This window comes from Leuciscus leuciscus, assembly GCF_965113295.1.
Source record: "Leuciscus leuciscus genome assembly, chromosome: 5".
Classification (NCBI taxonomy): Eukaryota; Metazoa; Chordata; class Actinopteri; order Cypriniformes; family Leuciscidae; genus Leuciscus; species Leuciscus leuciscus.
Window position 1 is genome coordinate 25,167,975 of NC_138729.1, and position 26,273 is coordinate 25,194,247.

At 41.0% G+C, this 26,273-nt stretch overlaps 4 protein-coding genes across 4 annotated transcripts; 1 reads left to right on the forward strand and 3 right to left on the reverse strand.

The window, feature by feature from the left end:
• Positions 1-2,782: 2,782 nt before the first annotated feature.
• Positions 2,783-11,489, reverse strand: shpk (sedoheptulokinase). The gene is made up of 7 exons (XM_082169273.1): positions 10,988-11,489; positions 10,291-10,432; positions 9,955-10,138; positions 9,707-9,859; positions 5,460-5,635; positions 3,908-4,108; positions 2,783-3,537 (listed from the first exon to the last, which is right to left on the reverse strand). Exons 1-7 carry the CDS (start codon positions 11,144-11,146, stop codon positions 3,143-3,145), a joined length of 1,410 nt encoding a protein of 469 aa, XP_082025399.1. The 5' UTR covers positions 11,147-11,489; the 3' UTR covers positions 2,783-3,142.
• Positions 11,490-11,767: 278 nt separating this feature from the next.
• emc6 (ER membrane protein complex subunit 6) lies at positions 11,768-13,038 on the forward strand. Its single transcript, XM_082169274.1, has 2 exons — positions 11,768-11,965; positions 12,059-13,038. Exon 2 carries the CDS (start codon positions 12,079-12,081, stop codon positions 12,409-12,411), a length of 333 nt encoding a protein of 110 aa, XP_082025400.1. The 5' UTR covers positions 11,768-11,965; positions 12,059-12,078; the 3' UTR covers positions 12,412-13,038.
• A 757-nt stretch (positions 13,039-13,795) lies between these two features.
• Positions 13,796-21,835, reverse strand: p2rx5 (purinergic receptor P2X, ligand-gated ion channel, 5). The gene is made up of 12 exons (XM_082169271.1): positions 20,061-21,835; positions 19,175-19,325; positions 18,317-18,388; positions 18,094-18,169; positions 17,806-17,890; positions 17,590-17,670; positions 16,346-16,487; positions 15,397-15,536; positions 15,169-15,262; positions 15,005-15,070; positions 14,819-14,904; positions 13,796-14,695 (listed from the first exon to the last, which is right to left on the reverse strand). Exons 1-12 carry the CDS (start codon positions 20,192-20,194, stop codon positions 14,413-14,415), a joined length of 1,410 nt encoding a protein of 469 aa, XP_082025397.1. The 5' UTR covers positions 20,195-21,835; the 3' UTR covers positions 13,796-14,412.
• Positions 21,836-21,990: 155 nt separating this feature from the next.
• Positions 21,991-26,204, reverse strand: LOC309498504 (polyubiquitin-C). The gene is made up of 2 exons (XM_082169270.1): positions 26,051-26,204; positions 21,991-24,450 (listed from the first exon to the last, which is right to left on the reverse strand). The coding sequence occupies exon 2, from the start codon at positions 24,448-24,450 to the stop codon at positions 22,159-22,161; it is 2,292 nt and encodes a 763-aa protein (XP_082025396.1). The 5' UTR covers positions 26,051-26,204; the 3' UTR covers positions 21,991-22,158.
• Positions 26,205-26,273: the final 69 nt, after the last annotated feature.

Genomic DNA, 26,273 nt, shown 5'->3' on the forward strand with positions numbered 1-26,273 from the left:
TACCCCGGTGAACGAGAGGGTCGTTTCCCTGCGCCTTCGGGTCGGGGATAGGTCTCTCACTGTCGTGTGTGCCTACGGGCCAAACGGCGGTGGAGAGTACCCGGCCTTCTTGGAGTCTCTGGGAGGGGTGCTGGAAAGTGCTCCGACTGGGGACTCCGTCGTTCTACTGGGGGACTTCAACGCCCACGTGGGCAACGACAGTGACACCTGGAGGGGCGTGATTGGGAGGAACGGCCCCCCTGATCTGAACCCGAGCGGTGTGTTCAGTTATTGGACTTCTGTGCTAGTTACAGTTTGTCCATAACGAACACCATGTTCAAGCATAAGGGTGTCCATCAGTACACGTGGCACCAGGACACCCTAGGCCGTAGGTCGATGATCGACTTTGTGGTTGTTTCATCTGACCTGCGGCCATATGTCTTGGACACTCGGGTAAAGAGAGGGGCGGAGCTGTCAACTGATCACCACCTGGTGGGGGGTTGGATCCGATGGCGGGGGAGGAAGCTGGACAGACATGGCAGACCCAAGCGTACTGTAAGGGTCTGCTGGGAACGTTTGGCCGAGTCTCCTGTCAGAGAGATCTTCAACTCCCACCTCTGGCGGAGCTTCGACCGGATCCCGAGGGAGGCTGGAGATATTGAGTCCGAGTGGATCATGTTCTCCACCTCCATTGTCGAAGCGGCCACTCGGAGCTGTGGCCGTAAGGTCTTCGGTGCCTGTCGAGGCGGCAATCCCCGAACCCAGTGGTGGACACCGTCAAGGATGCCGTCAAGCTGAAGAAGGAGTCCTATCGGGCCTGGTTGGCTTGTGGGACTCCTGAGGCAGCTGACGGGTACCGGCAGGCCAAGCGAACTGCAGCCCGGGTGGTTGTGGAGGCAAAAACTCGGGCCTGGGAGGAGTTCGGTGAGGCCATGGAGAAGGACTATCGGCTGGCCTCGAAGAGATTCTGGCAAACCGTCCGGCGCCTCTGGAGAGGGAAGCAGTGCCCTACCAACGCTGTCTACAGTGGAGGTGGGCAGCTGTTGACCTCAACTGGGGATGTCGTCGGACGGTGGAAGGAATACTTCGAGGATCTCCTCAATCCTGCCGCCACGTCTTCCATTGAGGAAGCAGAGGCTGAGGGCTCAGAGGTGGATTCGTCCATCACCCAAGCTGAAGTCACCGAGGTAGTCAAGAAACTCCTCGGTGCCAAGGCAACGGGGGTGGATGAGATCCACCCTGAGTACTTCAAGTCTCTGGATGTTGTGGGGCTGTTTTGGCTGACACGACTCTGCAGCATCAAGTGGCAGTCGGGGACAGTGCCTCTGGGATGGCAGACCGGGGTGGTGGTCCCTCTTTTTAAGAAGGGGGACCGGAGGGTGTGTTCCAACTACAGAGGGATCACACTTCTCAGCCTCCCTGGGAAAGTCAATGCCAGGGTACTGGAGAGGAGAATACGGCCGATAGTAGAACCTCGGATTCAGGAGTAACAGTGCGGTTTTCGTCCAGGCCGTGGAACACTGGACCAGCTCTATACCCTCTACAGGGTGCTGGAGGGTTCATGGGAGTTTGCCCAACCAATCCACATGTGCTTTGTGGATTTGGAGAAGGCATTCGACTGTGTCCCTCGTGGCGGCCTGTAGAGGGTGTTCCGAGAGTATGGGGTCCGGGGTCCTTTGCTAAGGGCTGTCCGGTCCCTGTACGACCGAAGCAGGAGCTTGGTTCGCATTGCCGGCTGTAAGACTTCTTCCCGGTGCATGTTGGACTCTGGCAGGGCTGCCCTTTGTCGCCGGTTCTGTTCATAATTTTGAACAGCCAGGGGCCGGAGGGTGTCAGGTTTGGGGACAACACGATTTCGTCTGTGCTCTTTGCGGATGATGTTGTCGTGTTGGCCCCATCAGACCAGGACCTTCAGCATGCACTGGGACGGTTTGCAGCCGAGTGGGAAGCGGCTGGGATGAGAATCAGTACCTCCAAATCCGAGCCCATGGTCCTCAGTCGGAAAAAGGTGGCTTGCCTACTTCAGGTTGGTGGAGAGTTCCTGCCTCAAGTGGAGGAGTTTAAGTATCTTGGGGTTTTGTTCACGAGTGAGGGAAGGATGGAACGGGAGATTGACAGACGGATCGGTGCAGCTTCTGCAGTAATGCGGTCAATGTACCGGTCTGTCGTGGTTGAAGAAAGAGCTGAGCCGCAAGGCGAAGCTCTCGATTTACCGGTCAATCTACGTTCCTACTCTCACCTATGGTCATGAGCTTTGGGTCATGACCGAAAGGACAAGATCCTGGATACAGGCGGCCGAAATGAGCTTTCTCCGCAGGGTGGCTGGACGATCCCTTCGAGATAGGGTGAGAAGCTCGGTCACTCGGGAGGAGCTCAGAGTAGAGCCGCTGCTCCTCCACATCGAGAGGGGTCAGCTGAGGTGGTTCGGGCATTTGTTCCGGATGCCTCCTGGACGCCTTCCCGGGAAGGTGTTCCAGGCGCGTCCCACTGGGAGGAGACCCCGGGGAAGACCTAGGACACACTGGAGAGACTATGTCTCCCGGCTGGCCTGGGAACGCCTCGGTGTCCCCCCGGAAGAGCTAGAGGAAGTGTCTAGGGAGAGGGAAGTCTGGGCGTCTCTGCTTAGACTGCTGCCCCCGCGACCCGGCCCCGGATAAGCGGAAGAAGATGAATGGATGGAATTTTTGCTATATATTTATTATATACAGCATAAACTCAATTATAACAAAATAATTAGAATAAAAACAGCATGAAATTTTATGCATCAGAATCCAACTGTTTATTAACATCTGAAATGCCACTGAACATTGTAAACAAGAGTATTTTGTGGTTTTAAGGCTCTGTTCAGTCATTTAATGGAATTCAGAAATATTCTTTAAAAATACAAATGGTTTTGTATACAATAGTTGTATAATGAGTGTAAATATTTAAAAAATTAAACAGTAGATCTTGACAGTCAAATAATGAATCAATAAGTTAAATGAATGATATAGTATACAATTATAAACTGATGGATGTACAGTATTAAAACATTTTTAAATTAAATACACCTAATTGCAAAATGTGATTATTTATACATTTAACTAAAAAAAAAAAGTCCTACCAGAGAGCATTATAGTAGGTCAGGTGTCTCAGAGACAAACGTCATAGGCATAGTGTCTTCTTATGTTTGGTCATTAAACACCATGGCAACTCCAACTGCTGAGTCCACATCTTTTCCATAGACTACAGGAAATGGAAACACTCTCTCCACTTCCTGTTGCAGAACGGGGTTACATGACAGAGCGCTGCCACTGCCAATAATACACCTCACCCCAGCAGCCTGCATGCTCTGAGGGGGCATCATAGTGGCCAGGTTTTCAATAATGCCCCTGCACACAGCTCGAGTCATGTGACCCAGAGAGAGGTTAGAGGGCGAGATTTGCGAGACACTGGCGCTGGTGGTGGGGTCGTGCCGCTCTCCTAGTAGAGTCGGAGTAACGGTTAGGTCAGTATTAGGCTGTGCCAAGGCAGACTGGATCAGCTGGGAGTAGATTCTGGACTCGTTTACTTCCAATGCTATGAGATAAAACAATGAATAATACACCTGAGAACCAAAAGCATGCAACAAGAATACACTCTCAAAAATAAAGGTTCTTTATTGGCATCTAATGTAAAACCGTTAACATCCATGGAACCTTTCCATTACACAAAAAACTCTTTATAGTGGAAAAAGGTTCTTTAGATTATTAAAATGTTCTTCACACTAAGGGAAAAAATGGTTCTTTTAAAAACTGATTAATGGCATTGCTGTGAAATCCCCCTTTTAGAACTTATATTTGTAAGAGTAATTTTATTGTTGTCTCTATTTTAAAGAATAAATGATTAGTCTACGATATAAAAAGATCAATTGGTCAAAAGTCAAAAAGGTTAACAATTGTTGATTTACCAAATTCCTTCATCCATGAGTCCAGCATTCTGACGAAGGTGGCCATGACATTGCCTCCATTTAGTGATGCGGCCACTGCCAGATAGGAGCCGTGCAAGTATGGGAAATAAGCGACAGGGCAGAGGGTGTCTGGAGAACTGGGAGGGCTGAACTCTGCAGGCATGCCAAACGTCAGCTGGGCTGAAGTGCTCATGTTCAACACTAGTGATTTAACATAATTCACAATTAATTTGTGTGTATCTGCCTTGTGTACACAGCAGTTAAAAAGTGTGGGGTTTATAAGATTGTTTTATACTTTTGAAAGTCTCGTGCACACAAATTTACTTCAGGATTCTTTCATGAATAGACATTAACTAGAAAATAGAATTTATTTTAAATACAAATAATTTATAACATTATAAATGTGTTTGGTCACACTTTATATTAGCTGTCCTTACTACTATGTACTTACATAAAAAAATAAGTACAATGTACTTATTGGGTTCATGTCGTAGCAAAACACTTTTGCTGCTGAGGTGGGTTACGTGTACGGTTAGGCACAGGTTTGGTGGTTTTGGTAGGTTTAAGGATGGGTTAAGGTGTAAGGGAAGGGTCAACAGTGTAATTATAGATGTAAATACAGAAATTAACAGCTGTAATTACACGCAGGTATTTTTTTAAATATAAGTACAGTGTAAAAACATGCATGTATGTACACAATAAGTGAATTTTATCAAATAAAAAAACATATCTTTACTGTCACTTTGGATCAATTTAATGCATCCTTGTGGAATAAGACCATTAATTTATTTCCAAAAAATTCTTAATGACCCCATATTTTGGAACGTTAGTGTATAAGTAAAAATGCTACAGTCCACAACACTGATGTGGATGCAGTATAAAGTACTCAAGCCCACACACATGCTGGTTTAGCTGCTACACAGTTTTGTGCAAACTACAAAATCATATTAATTTTTGCAAAAAAAAGGAAAAAATGCCTCAGGAGATCATATAGCTAAAAGCATTTGTGTTGCTAATATCATGTACAGCACATTCAGCATAATTTCCCCACTGCCAAATAAAAGTAATCCTTTCTATCATGTGCTGACAGATATTAAATCAAAACCATCTATGGCAGGTAGATAAAATCTTTAGCACATTTTTTGGTTTTAACAAAAATGTGTAAACATATTTATGGCCGAGCAAATCATGTTTAAGTATTAAACATACTATACAGTCCTCTTTTTAGCATAAGCTTGAGCTGCTGCGCAGAAATATCAAATTTACAAGAACCCATAAAACACATAATATCTCTCATGCCTATGCCCTTGAGAGAGGACGCTGAAATCTGAGTACAAAATCTGCCATGTTTACATGTGCTCATTGCAGTCGCATAACATCTCCACCTGGAGGCTGAACTAGTAAACACATAAACTGACCTCAGATTGAGTATGTACTGTATGTAGGTGATAAAACTACAATAGTCTGTAGGTCATGACTGTAGGTCATTTACAGACCAAGTCAATGAATTTTTAAAAATCTAAAAAAAAGAGGCATCTAATCAACACTGCACCTGCATCTCCTTTGTCAGTCATGCAGGAGTACACACTACATTGGAAGTCTCCCAGCGCCGCCCCGACCGGTGTGTGAGCAGGGATGCCGTACCACTCAGAGGAAGTGTAACCAGCCACAGCTCCTGACTCCACTACCACAGGCAAGAGGTGCACAGGGAAACCCGCATCCTTCAGACTGGAGGATAATATATAAACACAGTCAATTCATGGTGTTGCAGAGAATCATCCAAACACAGGCATTCAGTTCAACACAGAGTAACTGTAATATTAAACATCAATGATTAGTTAGAGTCAGTTCCGTTATCGGTCGGTCACTTCCACGTACGTTGTGACCGACTGATAGGAATCTCGCTAGAGAGGCCAATCTACTTTGAGTGAAACTAAAACGAGCCAATACACATTGGCATGCAATCATTTGCATCAGCTATTCAGCCTTGCAGCGCGGGTATATAATGAGCAGCAGGTGTAAATGCATGTCAGCTTTTTGCTTCAGAGCCAAGCACTTCGATGCTCTTTACAAACTCCCAGGAGATTGTGAAACTTCGAGCCAGCTTTTTTCTCTGACTTCTCCACTTTGGTGCAGGCGTGCACAGCACGGCAAAGCAGCGCGAACGGCCTTCTTTTTCTATCTCTTCTCTCTTTTTTGTTTTGCCTTGAGCAGAGTGCATCTTAAAAAAAAAAAAAAAGATGACGCTCTATCTGTGTGTTTCTGGATGCGGTCGTTACCTGGGATCGCGGGATGGTCACGATCGCTGGCTCGTGTGTCTGGGCTTCGAACACACTGAGGCAGCCTTCATGGATGAGTCATGTACCCATTGTGGGAAGATGACCATCTAGGAGCTAGGGCCGAGACTCTCGTTCCTGCAAAGGGGCGGAGTCCCGGTGCCTGCGCCTTGATCTAACCCTCCTCAGAGGGTTGCTTCGGGCTCTGACACGGGAGACCTGAGGATCACGGTGAGCGCGCTTCCTTCGGGGAACCAACCCCCTAGGAACCGCAGACGGACCCGGAGAAGATGGCCATGCTTTCCCGGGCCGCCAACAGGATCGGGCTTGTGTGAAACCCTCCACCGTGTCCCGAGCCCTCGAGGCTGGATGATTGGTATCTCGGGGTGGCGCGCGCTGGTTCTCAGTAAATCTTCTTTTTCATTGATGCCTGGACTCTACCCTTAATTATGCCACCTGAGTGATGAGCTACACTAACCACTCTGTTGGTGTTAAAGGAATTTAAACCCTTTTTGACCGCCAGGGGTGCCTCACTAAGAAGGACGTGATCGTAAATAAATGTATAGGTTCCGCCATTGTTATTTCTGGACGAGCGGAGCGCTTGGACCCGGAAAAGGCTAAACGTCACGCGTGATATCAGACTTAACAATCGGATAGCCTATGTGTAGAGCCGGTCTCCTCCCATGTTCTCACCCTAAACGGGTAGAAGCACTGAGAGGCTCGGCTCTGTCGGCTTGCTGCAGCCTACTGTGCTCCTTATTCTCCAGAGTGAAAAACCTCTGAGTCCTCCAACACCCTCAGCCCGGACATGGTGGAGAACCACCATGAGAACCGGGTTCAGGCTGAGTTCCATATGTGTGACCCTACGGGGATCCCATATGTGTGTCCTCCACGGCTGCTCCTAATCGGAGCCCTGTGTCTTTCCCTTGGGCTAAGTCACCCAATATTCATATGGGTGTACAACCTTCAGGCTAGTCCATATGTATTTTTCCACATAACTCCCTCGAAGAATGTGGCTTCCGCAGCGTTCCCCTCCCATAGAAAGGGCACGCTTTCCCAGTGTTATCCAATAATCTCACTGTATGGGTTATCACAGAACAACAGTGACAGATAGACTCTTGTGTAAGCCCTCTCCTATCGTCCTTCCAGGCAAGAAGGGGTAGAGGCTTGCACAGGGCGCTGGATGGGGTGCAGCAGCTGTGGCGCTTTGGTAGGGATTCCTATCAGTCGGTCACAACGTACGTAGAAGTGACCGACCGATAAGGGAACGTCTCGTACGTCCCGTCGCCACATCTGCTGCTGCCCGCCGGGGCGACCAGCTTATCACGCTTGGCTCCTCAGCAAAAAACTGAAAAGCAATCGCACCTACAGCTGATGCAAATGATTGCATGCCAATGTGTATTGGCTCGTTTTAGTTTCACTCGAAGTAGATTGGCCTCTCTAGCGAGATTCCTATAAGTTGGTCACGACGTACAGTACTGTGCAAAAGTCTTAGGTATGTAAAATGGTTTTAAGTAAATTATTTATATCTTTTGCTGTAGTGTGTCAGTAGGAAATATCAGTTTACATTTCCAAACATTCTTTTTGCCATTAATTGTAATAATCCAGTGAGATTTCTGTATGCACAAGGAGTCTGACAACAGCCGGTATGATCTGATCTCACCATCATCGAGTCCGTCTGTGATTACATGAAGAAACAGAAAAAACTGAGACAGACTAAATCCAGAAGAACTGCGGGAACGTCTCCAAGATGCTTGAAGAAACATGCCTAAGACTTTTGCACAGTACTGTACATCTCCATTCCCTCCCTCAGGGAACGAGGGTTACCATACTGTATGTAACCGAGACGTTTCACTTGAAACGGGACTCGCAACAGAAGGGGCTTCCGCTTGTGCTCGAAAAGAGCCCTACCCCCCAATATCACACCTCACACACAAGGTGTGGAAATTAATGGGGGCTCAGGGCAAAAATGTCATACAAAAAAACAATTTATATGCCCCAAAAATTCAACATATGGGGGAAAATGTCCCTATATAAGTTCTTGTTTTGAATATTTATAACAGAATAGTTAAGCAACATCACACACAAGCAAGAGTGCTGTTTTCCCCATTATTGCAAATGTGATATTTATTTTATACAGCAGTTAAATAAACGAGAAAGTAGAGACATGGCACGTTTCTAAGCAACATTGATGTTTCATTACTGTATAAATCCACGTCTTTAATTGAATCGGTCTAATAATAATATAATGAATGACTCAACTCATAAAGACTGCAGCTGTGTCCGAAATCATCCCTATTAAATAGGGCACTGTTTTAGGGAACAGACATTTGTAGTGGTGTCCGAAACCATAGTGGATGTTATTGAGTGCACTCATTCAATCCCACAATGCACCACAAAAACGAGTGTACAACCGATGTAAGTATAACAGCCAGAGACTACCCATAATGCACTTTGAGGGTCATGCTAAATGAATTCCCGCGTCTCAACAGAAGATGGTGCCCGCAGCTGCATCATCCATCCATCCATTTTCCAATCCGCTGGTCTAATGTGGGTAGTGTAATATCAAACAGGAATAAATTCCTTTTTAATTGGTTATTAAATTGTTTAATTAAGATTCATCCATGCTAGATAAATATTTTCTTTACTACAGGAGCTTCCAGTTTGCTAAGTTTCAAATGATTATTAAACAGCAAGCACAAACTATGTAAAAGCGGCAGCACACTCAGTGTCCAAATTCACTCACTCATTTTCATTTACTCCTTCAAGTGGACTATATTAGTCGAGTAATGTAGGGAATAGTGAATGAGGGTATAGGGGGTGATTTCGAACACAGCATGCTTTGTCACTGAATGAATCAGACATTTTTTTTAATGAATCGTTTGAATGATTCAATGACTCACTCGTTAAGACAATGATTTGCTGACACTTACTGAAAAAAGGAGTCCACCCTGCTGCAAGAAAGACTGTCCGTACTTGCCCAGATGTCATTTGAACATAATGTTTGTTATGAGATTGCTGGATAAGGCTAAACTTGTTAGAGCTATTGCAGCACTCCGTTATCAGAAAGCCAAGTTCTAAACGTCACAATCGAAGTAAGTGTAAAATATTTCCTCTTGATGTAGACTATTCATATTCGTATTGTATTACTTATTTCTATTAAACCCCTTGTCTAGGCCTTAATCCCTGTTCTCCAATTTTTCTTTCTTTGCTCTCAATGTCTGGTCATTACGCTGTCCATGGTATCTGAGTGGAGAGAGTGACAATGATTGAATGCTGTTTTTGTTTTCAGTCGTGATTGTAATAATATTTCTTCTCATCAAAAAGATACAATGCCTAGATAGTGGTATATGGATTGCGTTTAAAAAATATATTATTAAGAGTGAAATATGAGATAACGTTGTTTCAACAGTCTATTTTTCTCACAGGGGTGGGGGGTGTGGGGAGGCCTCAAACTGTTTCTTTGAAACAGGTCTCTGAATTGCAAAGGCCACCTCTAAATATAATATCGGACTTGACTCACATTTGTGTGTTCCATTGGTTGGTGGTTGTGTTAAAGTAACCCCAGCTGGCAGCATTTTGTCCAGTCATGACACATTTGTCAAGACCTCCCAGGATGGAAACCACATAGTCTTGGATGGTGCCTGCATCACTGAAGTCTGACAGGAACTCCGGCCTGAATCAATGACATATCATTAAAAACAAATTCAGTGCGGAACAATTGTATTTTTGCTGAAATAATTTAGTCTGAAATCTTGAGTGTGATTCTACCTGTGTTTCATATACCAGAAAATGGTGGCACAACCAAAGCCAGTGGCCACACTCAGGTGGGAGTCTGGTTTAGGTATGGAAGACAAGAAGTCAGCGCTGCAGCGCCCATCCTGCCAGGTGATCAGCTGACTGACGTCTTTGGGAATGAATTTAATGATTTCATCTTTACTCAGCCATTCACAGCCTAATGGAGATGGATGACAGTACAAGTATTGATACCATTTAATTTAGGATTTATGAATGATCATGAGTGCCTTCACCACAGTTCCAAACCACAATGCCAGAAGCATTAAACATGCTTTTAATAGTTGTTCAATGATGTGTTCAGTGTTTAACCTGATTTAGATTTCCACAACACAATGCCATGCATTTGTCCACATACTCCAATGCACTTGACTTTTTTCAGCTTGTCTTTGGGTAAAGCGTCCATGCATTGGTCCAGAGCGGCAATTATTAGTGCAGGATCCTGCTCTTTGGCCTATTACAACAACAACAACAACAATAAATAAAGCACATTAAACAAACCCCCCTCTCTCTCTCACTCTATATGTATGTATGTATGTAGCGTCCTCTCTTAGGATTTACCCCTCCTAAGTTCTGCTAGGGTGGAGCACCAGGTTCTGGTAATAATTATTACCCACTTCTGGTATTAATAGAAGTTATATGCTGAGTTTTAATTTTCTCTTCTGTAGCAGGATAGATGTAGGATGCCAATGTTAAAGGATTTCACACTACAGGTAAGTATAGGTAAATATAAAAACGATATTGTTTTATTATTACAGAATATAGATCAATAAATAGTTAATGGATGTCAATAAATATATAAATGTCAATAAATAGATCAAATAAAATAAAATAATAAATAAGTCAATATAAATAGTGTGTAAAGAGTAATAAAATATAGCTAAAACACTCTCAGTATAACATAAGTACCACATATACATGGTACACTGTACCATGTGTTTTCCCACAATACTTCTTGAGGTTAATTTCTCTCTATAGTCTTTAATCAAATAGCCTATCTGTTACCTACATGTGTGTCTGTGGTGCAGCTGATATCAGAGTTTGTAGGGAAACTTCTACTGTCTGTCACTCTGTTGGACTGCGCCTCCAGCAGCACGACTTTAACTGATGTGGTGCCCAGATCCATGCCGAGAACAAAGTCACCAGAACAACTCTGTAACGTCGCCATGATCTCTAAAGAAATCACTACTTTTGTGCAGTCAGAGGAAAATGTGCAGTATGTGTCATTGCACACGAAGATAAACTGCTCTGAATTGTACTATGTTGTTGTCATAGACAGGTTGTTGTCGATGACCCGATCTAGCGATGTCCGATTGATGAACGAATCGCACTTGTTTCGAATCTTTAGATTGAATTTGTTGAACCGGTTAAAAAAAAACTGTTCTGGATGATTCATTTAAGAATCGGATTGAATAATTTGTTCAGTTCGCGACCAGCTCTTATTGACCGAGAACCGTCTCTTTTGAATATGTCGTATTCATAAACACCCATAAGTTATTAATACGTTTATGTATTTTTCTTGAGTGTCAAATCGAGTTCGAAAGAACCGAATCTCGCAAATGATTCTTACATCCCATCACCATTTTTGAACCTTCGCGGATCCCGTAGAGTGGGTGAAAGGTAAGGTAAATGAAATAGGCATATATTTAAACCGTAATGTTGTTCAGAGTTTAATAATACACAAACGTGTATTACTAGAAATATTATTGTTTGAAATGAAGTACAAGTTGGGCATGAAGATTAAACAAAATTAGAATTAGATTTGTATTAAAAGTCCCATGGTGCTTAGCGAGAAAATGGCTGACCGAGAATGACACACGCTCTGTTTTATCCAGAATTTACCAAACCATTTTTTGAATACAGTCGTAGTTAAAATATAGTCTTAAACAAATATCTTATGAGGTTCGAGGGTTTAATGTAAATTATGCTTTCTTGAATCACGGAGGCTGACGCTTCATTTGTGTTTATCAATATCTTGACCCTAACGGTAAGTGGAGGAGGGGATTTCACGTGAATGTATGATCTCTCAGTCGGCTTTATGTGGTCATCTGTCTTTCGCTTTTCTCCTGTCTCCTCTCAGCGTGTTTTTAGCATCACAACATGGCCACAGTAGCAGCCAAACGCGAGGGACCGCAGTTCATCAGTGAGGTGGCCGTCAGAGGAAACAACGCGGTGCTCGACTACTGCCGCACGTCCGTGTCTGCTCTGTCCGGGGCGACAGCGGGCATCCTCGGGCTAACTGGACTTTACGGCTTCGTCTTTTATTTCCTTGCCTCTTTCCTGCTGTCTTTGCTCCTGATTCTCAAAGCCGGTCGACGATGGAACAAGTGCTTCAAATCTCGACGTCTGCTTTTTACAGGAGGCCTCGTGGGCGGCCTCTTTACTTACGTGTTGTTCTGGACTTTCCTCTACGGAATGGTGCATGTGTACTAAAGGGACTCGGACAGTACAGCAGCCGTGTAGATGTAGAACAGTAACATGATAGAGATGCTGTCTCAGGGTAGAGAGTGCTGATTGATGTACCACAGATCTTGTCCGTGACCATACTTACGTTTAGCCATTCAAATAAAAAAATCTCAGTACTAATTGCACTGAACTTTAGATATTTAAAAATTGTGTGTTGTCTTTCTTTCCTCTTGTAATTTAATATTTTCCTAACACTTGTTCCAGGACAGGGTTGGGTTTGGATCTAGTGTTGTCCAACAGGGAGACTAATTTGTTTTCAGCTTGCTTTCTATATATGATGTGCAAAACTCTGTGAACTCCAGGCATCAATCAGAACTATGTAAAACACAATACCAACTTTAAACTGTATAAATCACCTAATTTTATTTCAAATGTTTTGAGAAAATTAAATCATTAACCTCATGGATTAAACTGTGTGGTTACTTGAAGTGCATTATAAATATGAACCAGCATTTAATATGTTTTCTTATTTGTTCTTTATCACTGAAACATTAAATATTGTGTAGCCTGTGTGTGGATAGTGTGCCAATTATGACTAGCAGTGTACAGTTTTTTTCAATGCGTTTTTTTTGTTCTGGATTACTCATGGTTTTTTTTTTATTATTTTTTTATTATAACACTTAAATTACTGTAGTGTAGTTTGAATTAAATATTTTGTCATTTTTGAGAGCGAGAGAAAAAAACCTGTTTGTTTATTCAGAATGAATAGGTGCAATCATATATCGGGGTGTCCTCAGTGCATAAACTCCACTTTTAAAATACTTTTTGTGCCAATCGCAGTACTAGTATAATCCATATGTAGACAATGTATACATTATTGCAAGCATCCAGATATTCACACTACCATGCAAAAGTTTGGGATTGATAAGATTAATTTGTGTTTTTTAAAAGAAGTCTCTCATGCTCACCAAGCATACATTTCTTTGATCTAAAATACAGTACAAAAAATTATATTGTGAAATTGTACAATTTAAAGTAACTTTTATTTTATTTAATAAACCATTTTAATATATTTAAAAATGTATTTCTGTGATGGAAAAGCTGAATTTTCAGTGTCACATGATCCTTCAGAAATAATTCTAAGATTTGCTGTTCAAGAAACATTTCTTATTATCAATGTTGAAAACAGCTGTGCTTGATATTTTTGTAAAAACCGTGATGCATTTTTTTTTTCAGGGTTCCTTCAAAAAAGTATTTATTTAAAATAGAATCTTCTGTTACATTATAAATGTATTTACTGTCACATTTGATCAGTTTAATGAATCCTTGCTGAATACAACTATTAATTTAGTTACAAAAAAGAACAGTAGTTCAGATCTTCTTTTTTGAAAGCAACTCCCTTCTTTCAAAATGAAAGCAACCCAGTGACCTAAGCATTGTTCTTCAAATATTTTACTGTTTATTCAACTTTGGTTTGACAGTTTTGTAACAAAAACATCCATTGGCATTTTAAAACGCTACACTCTAAAAAAGATGGTTCCTTACACGTAGTAACAGTTCTATTTAGAACTGTATCATCATGAAGAACACCTTGCTGAAATGGTTCTTTATGTTAGAGTTTAGGGTTCTTTATTCCCGCCTTTTTGTTTTTCAAATCTGTAACTGTCAAAGCCTCCTTATTACTGGTTTTCTGGAGCTCAGCCATTCAATTACATAGACTGTCAACATACTCTCAACAGGTAAATGATTTCTTTCTTAAAATGTCTATACATTTTAACTTAATTTGTAACTGTTTTCCTACCAATCTTGTCTTTTTCTCTTTTTAGTTTAACAGATGTATTTGTGACCAGCTCTGTTCTGTCTGAAGAACCCAAATTTGGTACTGTTTAGAACAATTTTAAGAGTGTAGGAGAGCATAAACAACACTGCCACTATTCATCTTTGGTATGACAGAGCACAGACCCGTTATAACAACTCCCTTCACACATCCACAGTAAGTCCAATGGGATTCAGCGTCAGAAAAATCCTCTACTGGTTGCGTGGTGTTCTCAAAGTTGAAACAGGAGAAATGGTCTGTTTTTCTGTCCTGAATGACACTGTAGCCTGTGGCTTTCTCTCGGGACTGTGGGTTTTGAGCGCTGAGCTTGTGGGCTGGATCTGTTTCTCTGGGTTGTTATTGGGCTGAGATGACACTGATGTCAATGGCTGCATCTCTATTTCCTGTTTCTCCTCCCTCTTGTGTCGCCCATCTTGTCGACGATGACCGTGGTGTCTTACATGCTTTCTCTCTCTGTGCTTTCCAGATTGTTTTCTAGAGGTGCAAATAGTATGAATGGAAACCATACGTAAATAATAACAAATCCACTGCAGTTAAACTGTTTAAAAAGCACGAGACACATTAGTACATTATATGAAATCACGAGTATAATCTTACTTTGTGATTGCCTCGAATTTGGTCTCTCTGTAGAAGGAGCTTTTGCTCATCATGTAGAGCAGAATCATGTCACAGACAAAAACCCCCTGTGGAATGAGATGAGCACCGATCACACAAGAGTCTGAGAAACATATTTTATATATCAACCATTAGTGACACTGTCGGGGAACTGGCTTATATACTCACAGCACCCATTAAAGCAAGTCCAGAGCCAATATTGATCACTGTAGGAATGATACTGAATTTCCCAGCCTAGGAAACAAATAAGCTGGCAAAGTAAATACCATATTTTTACTATTTCACCATGACCTCAACAACAGGAACCTGTAATCATTTTGATTATCTCTTACCTTTCCATTCACTAATATATCAATGCGAATGCCAAACACTTTAAATAGATTCCGATAGGTTTGACCTGCTGCATCACTGTAGTATCGAGCAAATCTTGAAAATGAGAGAAACATGTCAGCCAATGTAATGATACAGTGCTCACCATCAAAATGCTTTGAAAGAAAAGTAAAGGTGGTGAACATTGTGATTATAGAAAACTTAGCAAAATCAATAAATCAGAGCTATACCTAAAGTTGTAACCAGAGGTGACTGAGGGCTGTGACTTGTCCGAGGAATCCAAGCGTGTGAAGCTATATGCAGGGTTACACTGAGATTCATCTTTATCCAAATCACAATTCCACTCGATTCCTACTGCAATTGAACCACCCTGTGTAACAATAACATTATCATCTTATTAAAATTACACTTTGTGCCAAATATGGTGCATCATGATATTCTTTTGCAGTTTGGGGAGTTAACTGTTCCAGTCAAAGTTTTATTTTATTTATTTATTTATTTTGCATATAAAAATTAAATATGCTTAATCCATAAATTGCCAGATGACACTTTTGCTGGAAAATGATGGCATACAGTGCAAACTGTTTATAATTTCAACCCATTTTAAATGATGCTTCTAACACTATCACAGGTCACTGTTTTGCTTGTGATATTTTGTTATATTTGAATTACATAGCAGACACATGACTGCCTGGTTTCACAGACAGGGCTTAGATAAAGCCAGGATTAGGCCATTCATTATTTTAGGACATTTAAGTAGCTTTTATAAACGTGCCTTAGAAAAAAATCTTGAGACAAAACAATGGCACTGATATATCTTAAGATATATCAGTGCACTTTGCTTTCAGTTAAAACAGCTCAAACATGCTTTTTAGTCCGAGACTAGGCCGAAGCCTTGTCTGTGAAGCCGGGAGAAGATGTTCAAACATATTTAAGTGTGGCTTAAGTGTCCAAATACTTTTTGGGGTGCCTGGATCAACCTCTTGATATTATTGGTACGAGTAGCTTTTACAAAAATCCCAAAATCATACACTAAAAAAGAAGCTAGTCTCAATGTGGACAAGTTAGGATATGATCTCTATTTGCTTATACACTGAACTGCTGCTTGAACATCAACCATGTGTTTACAATGTTGAAGACTTGCTTGTTTTAACTTGTCATGTCGTTTGAAGCACTTGCCTTTGTTGCCAAGTTCTGGAAATTGTATCCACTCCAGTTAATCACATCTCCCACAAGAAAGATGGGACAATAGGGATGATGGTCCTTGTCATATCTGCATGTCTTGAGGTATGTGCTGTTGGTGGTAGGCAGGACGTTCGATCTTGAGAAGAGAGAAAAGGAAAAAGGGGCGAAACATTATTTAATATATATGATGACATTGTGAAGATCATGCAGCATCATCATATCGATCATATGTAAGGACAGATGAACAACTGTGTCAGCCTGTCACTGAAATGGGCTGAGCACAGAATATCAAGAAAGACAGTAAGTCTCAGTGTATGCACCACACACGCTGTGTTGGTATAAATAGAGATGAGTAAGCCTCAGACATTCAGAGCAGCTTGTGCTGTGTCGTGCTGTGCCATCAGTATCCAAACATAACACTTTACTGTGTGCAAGCAGGTCTACTCTTTCACACAGCTACAAACTTTTTTATAAAGCATTTGGTTTTGCTTGTTTTCTCTGTTTTTCAGTATGTGGCTTTGTAACGACCCAGTGAGGAATTACTCTATTTCTGGTCAAAAGAAAAAAACAAGGCGGAACGGCAATACGGTAGTGCTCAGTTTGGATTAGTTCATGTGTTCAGGATTGTATGGGCTCTTTAAATAACTGCTTGCCAGATGACACTTTGCTTTTGAGCCACAGAAATGATCCTACACTGAGTGAACCATGAACTTTCTTATTCAGCATGAGTTTGAAATGACAACAGAACATCCTGTGCTGACAGAGAATCAATCCTGTTCAACTGCAGCATGAAAACAGTCCAAACAAATAGGTTTACGAGGTTATGATACTAGGTTCATGATAGATTTAATCTACATATTTTACGAGAAAGGGATTTAGCAACAGTATCCTGTTTGGGGGATTTTATGTCGCTCAACCTAAAACTCTGATGGTGCTTTGCAAAGGAAATAACATGCAAAACATGAATCGGTAGAAAACCTAGAGTAAGTTGAAAAGCTTTAAAAACGACTACTGGATGTTAGTTCAGTTCTGTCAACAGCACATGTGGCATGCACACAATACAACTATGAGTGCATTACACTGAAGTTCCAATCTCTTGTTAGATTACTAAATGCTTTGGCAATTAGTGGCATTTCTGTCTGAGCATACTAATTTAGTTTCTGAAAAGTGAGAAAATTGATTCTATTGGCTTTAATACAAAAATAAACACTGACATGATGGCTCTAGGCTTCACTTACTTGGAGAAGGCAAATTTTGGAAACTTGATGAAGTTCTTTACAAAGACTGTGAAGTTTTCTGCCTTTGCCAGCATGGGCTCCCTGTTGCAACATTTGGCACATTACAGGTACGACAATAATATGTTTTTATTTTATTTTTAAAAATAGTTTCATACAGGCATGAATGGGGAATCATATTGCAAAAACTGCAACTGGTACAAAGCACTGTTCTCTTACGTTGGTGTGCGGCCATGCTCAACAGGGCACCATCCTTGAATTTCACAGGTTCCTGTGTCGTTTAGACAGCGGCCTGTCTTCACTCCTGAATAAACAACAGTAAAATGTAGTCCCTTTAAGGCTCGGAATTTTAAACATACTAGTGGGTCATAGTATAAAACAATGTAACATCCTTTTTTTCTGAACAAGAATCTTGCACTTTCACAAAGGTCTTCCTTTTATGTAAATTCAGGAGTACAGTCATAAGGGAACAAAATGCTTGGTATTTCATGCAGGTTTTGTGCTTACCATGGCCTGCTATAACAGTTTCCCCTTCCACACATTCACTGTTATTATTACAAAAACCATCTGGCACTTTAGGGCTCTGAAATAAGTAGAATGAAGTGAACACATACAACAAACTCAGTGGTTTTAAAATGTACAGAACAGATATCAAAAAATCCTCTAACTTCTATATGAATACAGCTCTCTAATTAAAACTAATAAAACAAAAAAACAACCTGTCTCTTACCTCAGGGCAGAAACCCAGTCTTTGGTTTGGTGTCACTAGGTAATTTGTCACAATAAAGAAGACCCTGTCCCCCTGTTAAAATAATTGATGACATATTCTTACATAAAACATTTTCTACTGCAAATTAATGGAATGTGATACTCTCGCTTCAACTCTTCAACTCTGAACCAACAAGCTTCACAATTTAAGGTTTTAGTAAATTAATTCCTTATCTGATAAAAGGAGAGAAAAAAATCTTGCATCTAATAAAAGCCCAAGGGAATGAGCTTCCAAGGCAAAAGCTTTAAATAAAAACTAGACTCCCCAAAAGCAGCCTGTGGCATATTTGATCCAGCTCATCTTACACAGCATCTTTTGTCTTCAAAGCTTCAATGCCATTAATGAACATAATGAAGGCATAACACTTTTCTGCAAACACAGTTTTGCAAAAGCATTAGGGGACTGAATTGGAATAGAAGGCTTTGGTTTGATTAATTCTAAACTTTAATACAAATGGTGAAAAATATTAAAGACTAAATAGATAAATAAATACTCCTCCATCAGTCTCTCAGCTGTAAGATTCAACTGTTCTGCATGAATTTAAACACAATTTTGACCCCCCAAAAAACCCAGCTACTCATTTAGAGGACATGTAGATGAAAATAGATTTTCCATTATGTAACATTATAAACACAATGAATGTTTATTGTTTTAATTCTTAGCAAACAATATGTATGTCATTATCTATAGTTATCTCCATAATCTAACAGATAAAATAGAGGTTGTTTTTGAGAAAGTCTATTACAGAGTACATATGGTTTACAAATAGGTACTATACATTTCTTTCAAAGCAAATATACAGGTGAGAAGTGTAATTACTTGTGGAGGGATGACATAGTCCTCTGCACCCCATAGCTGCAGACCAAGCTGAGAGCTGTTGGTGAAATCTACACCCTTGAGTTTGGTGATCACAGAACTCTGGATGGCTTCCTCAGTCTCCTGATATCCTTTCTTCCAAATAAAAACCCACCTTTAAGAGGACACACCAATAAAAGAAAATAAACAACAGTAAGTATAATTACAATTTACATTGTAAGAAATATAAAAAGTCATTTTAATGGTTATTTTATTGTGTTTATTGTGTGATACATAGAGTAATGCTACAAGTCACATGTATGGCCAAGACACCATGAAGGACATAATAACCGCATTCCTTTAAGTTTTATAATAGTTCTTTTTTGTAAAGGACAAGAATAAAGCAGCTTTAAATGGTGTTAAGCGGACTGGTGCTTTTGTGTGTAGCATTTGGCCACAGCACATGTGATCCAGGTCATCTTACATTCAGCACCTTTTGCAACAGTTCCATGGTGTATGAAGCCCAAAAAGCACGAGAAAGAATTGGGAAGCAGAAGTGAAGAAACTATTGTCTGGTTCTAATAAATCCATGGACTGAAAATGGTGATTACGAATCTAAATCAAAATAGAAATCTTTTTCACTTCATGCAAAACGTGCTGAGACAGTGCAATGGTTTCAGTCTTATACTACAGGCTACTTACTTGATATAAATAACATCCGAGACGTGGTGCGTTAACTGTCGGCTTATATTCGGTTTGATTAAATTAACATACAGTGACCATTGTGAGCATAAACAAACACGTAACGACCTTTTAAAACATTTACTTTTGAAGATTAAATCTTCAAAAAACGGACCGAGTCCGCTTGCTCACCGCAACGTCTAGATTTAGAGAAGCACAAGACACCTACCCGATCAGATATCCGATCACCGCCAGCTGGAAGAGTCTGAACAGAACTCCGATCTTTTTGTTTTTAGCGATGACAAATTTCTCAGTCTTGTAATCGAGTAGAGAGAAGAAAAAGTTACCCCAGCTCTGGGCCATGGTTCCTGTGTCATTGACGGCCTCGAAGCAGCTGTCAACTGCTCTGCGCTGACGACTGTAGCCAGTTCTTCCCCCTAAAACATTTCGTCGAAACTTTTTGATTTCTGTTTTCTCCTTTTGTTCCTGATATATTTATTTATTTTTTCAACATTCCTATCAATGAATTTGACTGATGCAAGCAGTAAATAAGGACTAGGTTTTTCAGGATGAAACAAAAGTAACGTCCCAAATGAGCTTTCTGCTATAGCTTACTCAGCGGATAGCCTTTCCATATTTTAATGGTGGCAACACTTATGAGGTCCAATTTGTCTACATTAGTTAATATACCGGTATCATGTAATAAATACTTTTACAGCATATTAATCTTGGTTTAAATTCATTGTGTTAATTTCATTTATACTATTACATTTTAAGTTGAAAATTAACATAGCCTATATTATGAATAATTAAGGAATATGAATGAATTATAAATAAATTATATATTACCATTATAAATTATATTTATATGAATAATAAATTGACCTAGATTAATAAATGCAGTGAATAAATTCATAATACCTCATTAAAGGTATAGCGGAGGATGTTTTACTTCCTGGTGGGTAGTCTAAACTATTGGTCCTCCTATTTGTCAATCATTCTGGTGAATCAATCAAACTTTTCAAAAAGTGGAGAGGGCGGGTCTTATCTAAAATTTGGAAAGATCCTCCGCTATACCTTTAAGTAATGCTATGGAATTTAAACGTATTGTAAAGTGATGCTATAACTGTTTTTCATTTATCAGCTGTTTAAGGATGCCGCGTTTGGACGAGCCTTCATTTCCATGACCTTTCGGTGTTGTTACTATAGGCAAGGATTTATTTTTAGAAATAATTGTATATAGGCCTAATGCGATGTCCATATGTGAAATAACAATTTGGAATAAAATATTTTAACGATTTATAGTGCACAAATGTCTAGAATAAGACACTAAAAAGACATTCTACTTGTTTGCAAGCATTTTTCTCTACACAAACACTGTAGCCGATTAAATATAGGCATGAAAAAACATAGTAATTTCCATGACTTAAGTTTTTTTTTTTTTTACGTTCACCAGGAAAGCCCAATTAAAATTAATTGACTGGTCTTCCATGAGCATGTTTCCATAAAAATATATAATTTTTTTTACTTCAGTTAGTAATAATTGCTGACCAACAACAAATAATAGGCTAATAAAGAAGGTGCGCAATTCATAAACATTTGTTTAAAGTTACGTTAGAATTTCAGCTGGGTTATTTGAACAGACACTCGGTGGCACCATCTTACCATTTTTTAAATTGATAGCAGCAGCTGTTAGAACAGGACCACCACAGGTGTTACTGAACTAGTTTTTCACCCCAGGTTCTTACCAAACAAATATGGAGTATAATATAACCAAATTAGGTATCTACCATTCAGCTTTTAAATTAAACAATCTTTAATAATTTGTTACACTTATATAGCGCTTTCTAGGTACTCATAGTGCTTTACATGGAAGGGGGAAATCTCCTCAACCACCACTTAAAATAAAAAGCAAACAATAAGAAACATCACCCCAACTGCGATCCATTATCTATAGAAATGCTAGTACTTGGCTCCAGGAATTTAGATTTGTACATGCCTACAAAGACAGTCTAATTATGCAAGTACTACTTGCAGTGTTGCTTTTTCATTATCCGAAAATTTTTATTTTTATTTGTTTTAAAATAAGTCCCATTTCACTCATTTGAACTTTTACCAGATCTTGTATTACTAGTCATGCACAAACACAAAATCCACAATTTTTCATTTCAATGCTTTTATTTAGTCATTTTGAAGATAAAAAAAAAACAGGTGGAAAAACATTAACTGAATCATTACATGTATTAAAGTATGAAGAGAAGAGGAGAAAAGTGGTGAGTGCATGGGGCTACTGAAAGAATCAAATGTCCATCCCTGAGACTGTCAGTTTAAATATCTGAACCTCCTCTGAGACGCAGCACCAGATGCAAGGTGGACTCCTTCTGGATGTTGTAGTCGGACAGTGTGCGTCCATCTTCCAGCTGTTTGCCAGCAAAGATCAGCCTCTGCTGGTCAGGGGGAATGCCTTCTTTGTCCTGGATTTTTGCCTTGACATTCTCAATGGTGTCGCTTGGCTCGACCTCGAGGGTGATGGTCTTGCCGGTCAAGGTCTTGACGAAGATCTGCATGCCTCCCCTGAGACGCAGCACCAGATGCAAGGTGGACTCCTTCTGGATGTTGTAGTCGGACAGTGTGCGTCCATCTTCCAGCTGTTTGCCAGCAAAGATCAGCCTCTGCTGGTCAGGGGGAATGCCTTCTTTGTCCTGGATCTTTGCCTTGACATTCTCAATGGTGTCGCTTGGCTCGACCTCGAGGGTGATGGTCTTGCCTGTCAAAGTCTTGACGAAGATCTGCATGCCTCCCCTGAGACGCAGCACCAGATGCAAGGTGGACTCTTTCTGGATGTTATAGTCGGACAGTGTGCGTCCATCTTCAAGCTGTTTTCCAGCAAAGATCAGCCTCTGCTGGTCAGGGGGAATACCTTCTTTGTCCTGGATCTTTGCCTTGACATTCTCAATGGTGTCACTTGGCTCGACCTCGAGGGTGATGGTCTTGCCTGTCAAGGTCTTGACGAAGATCTGCATGCCTCCCCTGAGACGCAGCACCAGATGCAAGGTGGACTCTTTCTGAATGTTGTAGTCGGACAGTGTGCGTCCATCTTCCAGCTGTTTGCCAGCAAAGATCAGCCTCTGCTGGTCAGGGGGGATACCTTCTTTGTCCTGGATTTTTGCCTTGACATTCTCAATGGTGTCGCTTGGCTCGACCTCGAGGGTGATGGTCTTGCCTGTCAAGGTCTTGACGAAGATCTGCATGCCTCCCCTGAGACGCAGCACCAGATGCAAGGTGGACTCTTTCTGAATGTTGTAGTCGGACAGTGTGCGTCCATCTTCCAGCTGTTTGCCAGCAAAGATCAGCCTCTGCTGGTCAGGGGGAATACCTTCTTTGTCCTGGATTTTTGCCTTGACATTCTCAATGGTGTCGCTTGGCTCGACCTCGAGGGTGATGGTCTTGCCTGTCAAGGTCTTGACGAAGATCTGCATGCCTCCCCTGAGACGCAGCACCAGATGCAAGGTGGACTCTTTCTGGATGTTGTAGTCGGACAGTGTGCGTCCATCTTCCAGCTGTTTGCCAGCAAAGATCAGCCTCTGCTGGTCAGGGGGAATACCTTCTTTGTCCTGGATTTTTGCCTTGACATTCTCAATGGTGTCGCTTGGCTCGACCTCGAGGGTGATGGTCTTGCCTGTCAAGGTCTTGACGAAGATCTGCATGCCTCCCCTGAGACGCAGCACCAGATGCAAGGTGGACTCTTTCTGAATGTTGTAGTCGGACAGTGTGCGTCCATCTTCCAGCTGTTTGCCAGCAAAGATCAGCCTCTGCTGGTCAGGGGGAATGCCTTCTTTGTCCTGGATTTTTGCCTTGACATTCTCAATGGTGTCGCTTGGCTCGACCTCGAGGGTGATGGTCTTGCCTGTCAAGGTCTTGACGAAGATCTGCATGCCTCCCCTGAGACGCAACACCAGATGCAAGGTGGACTCCTTCTGGATGTTGTAGTCGGACAGTGTGCGTCCATCTTCCAGCTGTTTGCCAGCAAAGATCAGCCTCTGCTGGTCAGGGGGAATGCCTTCTTTGTCCTGGATTTTTGCCTTGACATTCTCAATGGTGTCGCTTGGCTCGACCTCGAGGGTGATGGTCTTGCCTGTCAAGGTCTTCACGAAGATCTGCATGCCTCCCCTGAGACGCAGCACCAGATGCAAGGTGGACTCTTTCTGAATATTGTAGTCGGACAGTGTGCGTCCATCTTCCAGCTGTTTGCCAGCAAAGATCAGCCTCTGCTGGTCAGGGGGAATGCCTTCTTTGTCCTGGATTTTTGCCTTGACATTCTCAATGGTGTCGCTTGGCTCGACCTCGAGGGTGATGGTCTTGCCTGTCAAGGTCTTGACGAAGATCTGCATGCCTCCCCTGAGACGCAGCACCAGATGCAAGGTGGACTCTTTCTGAATGTTGTAGTCGGACAGTGTGCGTCCATCTTCCAGCTGTTTGCCAGCAAAGATCAACCTCTGCTGGTCAGGGGGAATGCCTTCTTTGTCCTGGATCTTGGCCTTCACATTCTCAATGGTGTCACTTGGCTCGACCTCAAGGGTGATGGTCTTACCAGTTAGGGTCTTGACAAAGATCTGCATCTGTAAACAAATTAAGAAAAATAAGATTAGCAACCATGCATAAACAATATAAAAATATTGGCACACATTCAGTTACAGCAAAATAAAGGCAGAGCTCTTCTATAAATGCTTAAAGCTTCAGAAAGAGATAGCCTAGTATTTTTTGGAACACCACACATAAAATGTCTATGCTCTAACAATCTGTTAGGGATGGGTGTATTGATGCTGAAGTATTGATATATCGATACTGTGCCAAAAGTAGCCTAAATATGAAACCATTTATGCTTTTGGGAAACGCAGCATAGAACAATGCTTAGAGGACAGAAAAACATATGTTTGAGTTATTTCTAGGGGTGTGCACGAATAGTCAAATATTCTATCTGTAATTATCATTACAAAAATACTATTTGAATTTTACTACATTGATTTGCTGGCTGTAAATGTAGTGAATCCATGATAAATGCCAAGCACTAAAACTCGCAGATATAATTAAATGCACTGGGTGGCGCTGTGGAGCGTGTTTAACAAGTTTTTTGTATTTTGATCTCATAATGTCGTCGTCTGCCTGGAGACGTTTGAAATTACTTAGATGAAAATGATCTTACTAAATTCTTACAAAATGGAATTTCTTTTGATCACGTGAATTAAGGAAACCAAGTTATCATAATATAAACCACCACAATGAGAAATCACATGAAATCCAAACACCAGCCGAATGAGGAAAGACAGCGGAACAAAATCCCTAGTATCTGTGTTTGTCAATCAGAAAATTATGGAGGCAGTTCTGTCAACCTCAACCAATGGCATGAATTTAGGGTGGGGCTAAACATTTGGGGAGGGGGACTTTTTTTCTGCCACAGTACAGCTGCATCATACTTGACAGTGTATTACAATTACGATAGGCCTAACTTACATGATACATCTATGGTACATCAGTGTGTTCATTATTTTTCATTAAAAAGTAATGACAAAATAGGAATATGGTATCCTAAGCCAAATCCATTTTATTACAGTAGGTTGTCTCTTTCAAAGGACTGCTTTCCCCCCCCAAAAAAAACCGAGGGGAAAAGAAATGCATTATAATTTTCTGTGAAACCATTTTCCTCAAAGAACATGAAAGGCAAAACACATTCGAAGTAACGTTACGTCCTAAATTGTCTTAAGACAATTTAGATTGTTACAAGTTATATTGAGTATTTATTGAATTTCCAAAAAGTGAGTAAACAAACTAGCAAGAGGGCAAAATTACAAGATATTTTTTGTTTTATGTAAAAACTGTACTGCGCAACACCAAACATCCTCTTCACTAACATGGCGGCTGTACAGTAACATCCGGGTTCTTTGTTCAAAGAATACTATGATTCAGCAAAAATACATAAGACAAAACTAGCCAAATCGAAAGCAAAATAACGTTACATGAACTTCACAATTAAATAAAACATCCATTTCGGTAACGTAAGATGTTCAAGACATTACTTAGACGAACGCATTATGAATAACATAATACAGGTCAATACGTTTAGACATCCAGAAAACGACCGTATCAATTCAATAACCACAAGAAAAACGAAACATTAAGTCTTAAAGAATGTTATAAAACAAACTAAATGTTGAGTCTTACCTTTTATAACGTGAATTTGCTCCTCTTTGTGCTAGGAAACTGCCGTTGAATGCGAATGATTCTGTATTTATACAAACCCAGGGGCGTGACGTTTACGGTACGTCACATGACCTGATTCTTCCGCAGTCAAAACCTTTATTTATTTATTAAAACATTTAATTATGCTTTACACTAAAGATTTATGATTAAAAAAACATTTAGGAATGGTATGTTTTGTATCCGT

Bases quoted from the DNA above. Each gene is read 5' to 3' on its own strand.
- p2rx5 (XM_082169271.1), bottom strand. From the start codon at position 20,194: ATGGCCCAGAGCTGGGGTAACTTTTTCTTCTCTCTACTCGATTACAAG. The intron at 18,170-18,316 runs GTAAGAGACAGG...TACTTATTTCAG, and splicing joins GACTGGGTTTCTGCCCTGAG to AGCCCTAAAGTGCCAGATGG. The intron at 14,696-14,818 runs GTAAGATTATAC...TTGCACCTCTAG, and splicing joins AAATTCGAGGCAATCACAAA to AAAACAATCTGGAAAGCACA.
- shpk (XM_082169273.1), bottom strand. From the start codon at position 11,146: ATGGCGACGTTACAGAGTTGTTCTGGTGACTTTGTTCTCGGCATGGAT. The intron at 5,636-9,706 runs GTGAGTCAAGTC...ATTATCCTCCAG, and splicing joins AACCAATGGAACACACAAAT to TCTGAAGGATGCGGGTTTCC. The intron at 4,109-5,459 runs GTGCAGTGTTGA...TTAAATCACTAG, and splicing joins GACTGACAAAGGAGATGCAG to TGTTGAACATGAGCACTTCA.
- LOC309498504 (XM_082169270.1), bottom strand. From the start codon at position 24,450: ATGCAGATCTTTGTCAAGACCCTAACTGGTAAGACCATCACCCTTGAG.
- emc6 (XM_082169274.1), top strand. From the start codon at position 12,079: ATGGCCACAGTAGCAGCCAAACGCGAGGGACCGCAGTTCATCAGTGAG.